Below are 207 nucleotides of genomic sequence, written 5' to 3'. Positions count from 1 at the left end.
CAAGCTCATCATCGACTCCCACGTACAATATAGACTCAACAATGTGGACGCTTTCCAACTCTCCGATGGTCTCCAGTATATATTCGCGCACGTTGGACAACTCACCGGTATGTACCGGTACAAGTACAAGCTGATGCGGCAAATCCGGATGTGCAAGGATTTGAAACACTTGATCTACTATCGATTCAACACGGTAAGTTTATCCTA

The 207-nt window shown here is 45.4% G+C and overlaps 1 protein-coding gene across 1 annotated transcript; it reads left to right on the top strand.

Annotated features, from left to right (window-relative positions):
- Nucleotides 1–4: 4 nt before the first annotated feature.
- LOC113473865 (pre-mRNA-splicing factor 8 homolog) lies at nt 5–197 on the top strand (the record flags this gene model as incomplete). The annotated part of the gene is made up of 1 exon (XM_026833304.1): nt 5–197. A coding segment is annotated over one exon (193 nt), but the record flags the coding sequence as incomplete, so codon positions are not given.
- Nucleotides 198–207: the final 10 nt, after the last annotated feature.

The sequence above is a fragment of the Diaphorina citri genome, unplaced genomic scaffold (genome assembly GCF_000475195.1).
Source record: "Diaphorina citri unplaced genomic scaffold, Diaci psyllid genome assembly version 1.1 scaffold157684, whole genome shotgun sequence".
NCBI lineage: Eukaryota > Metazoa > Arthropoda > Insecta > Hemiptera > Psyllidae > Diaphorina > Diaphorina citri.
Note: the sequence above shows the minus strand (reverse complement) of the source record. Positions and strands in the feature narration are given on the sequence as shown.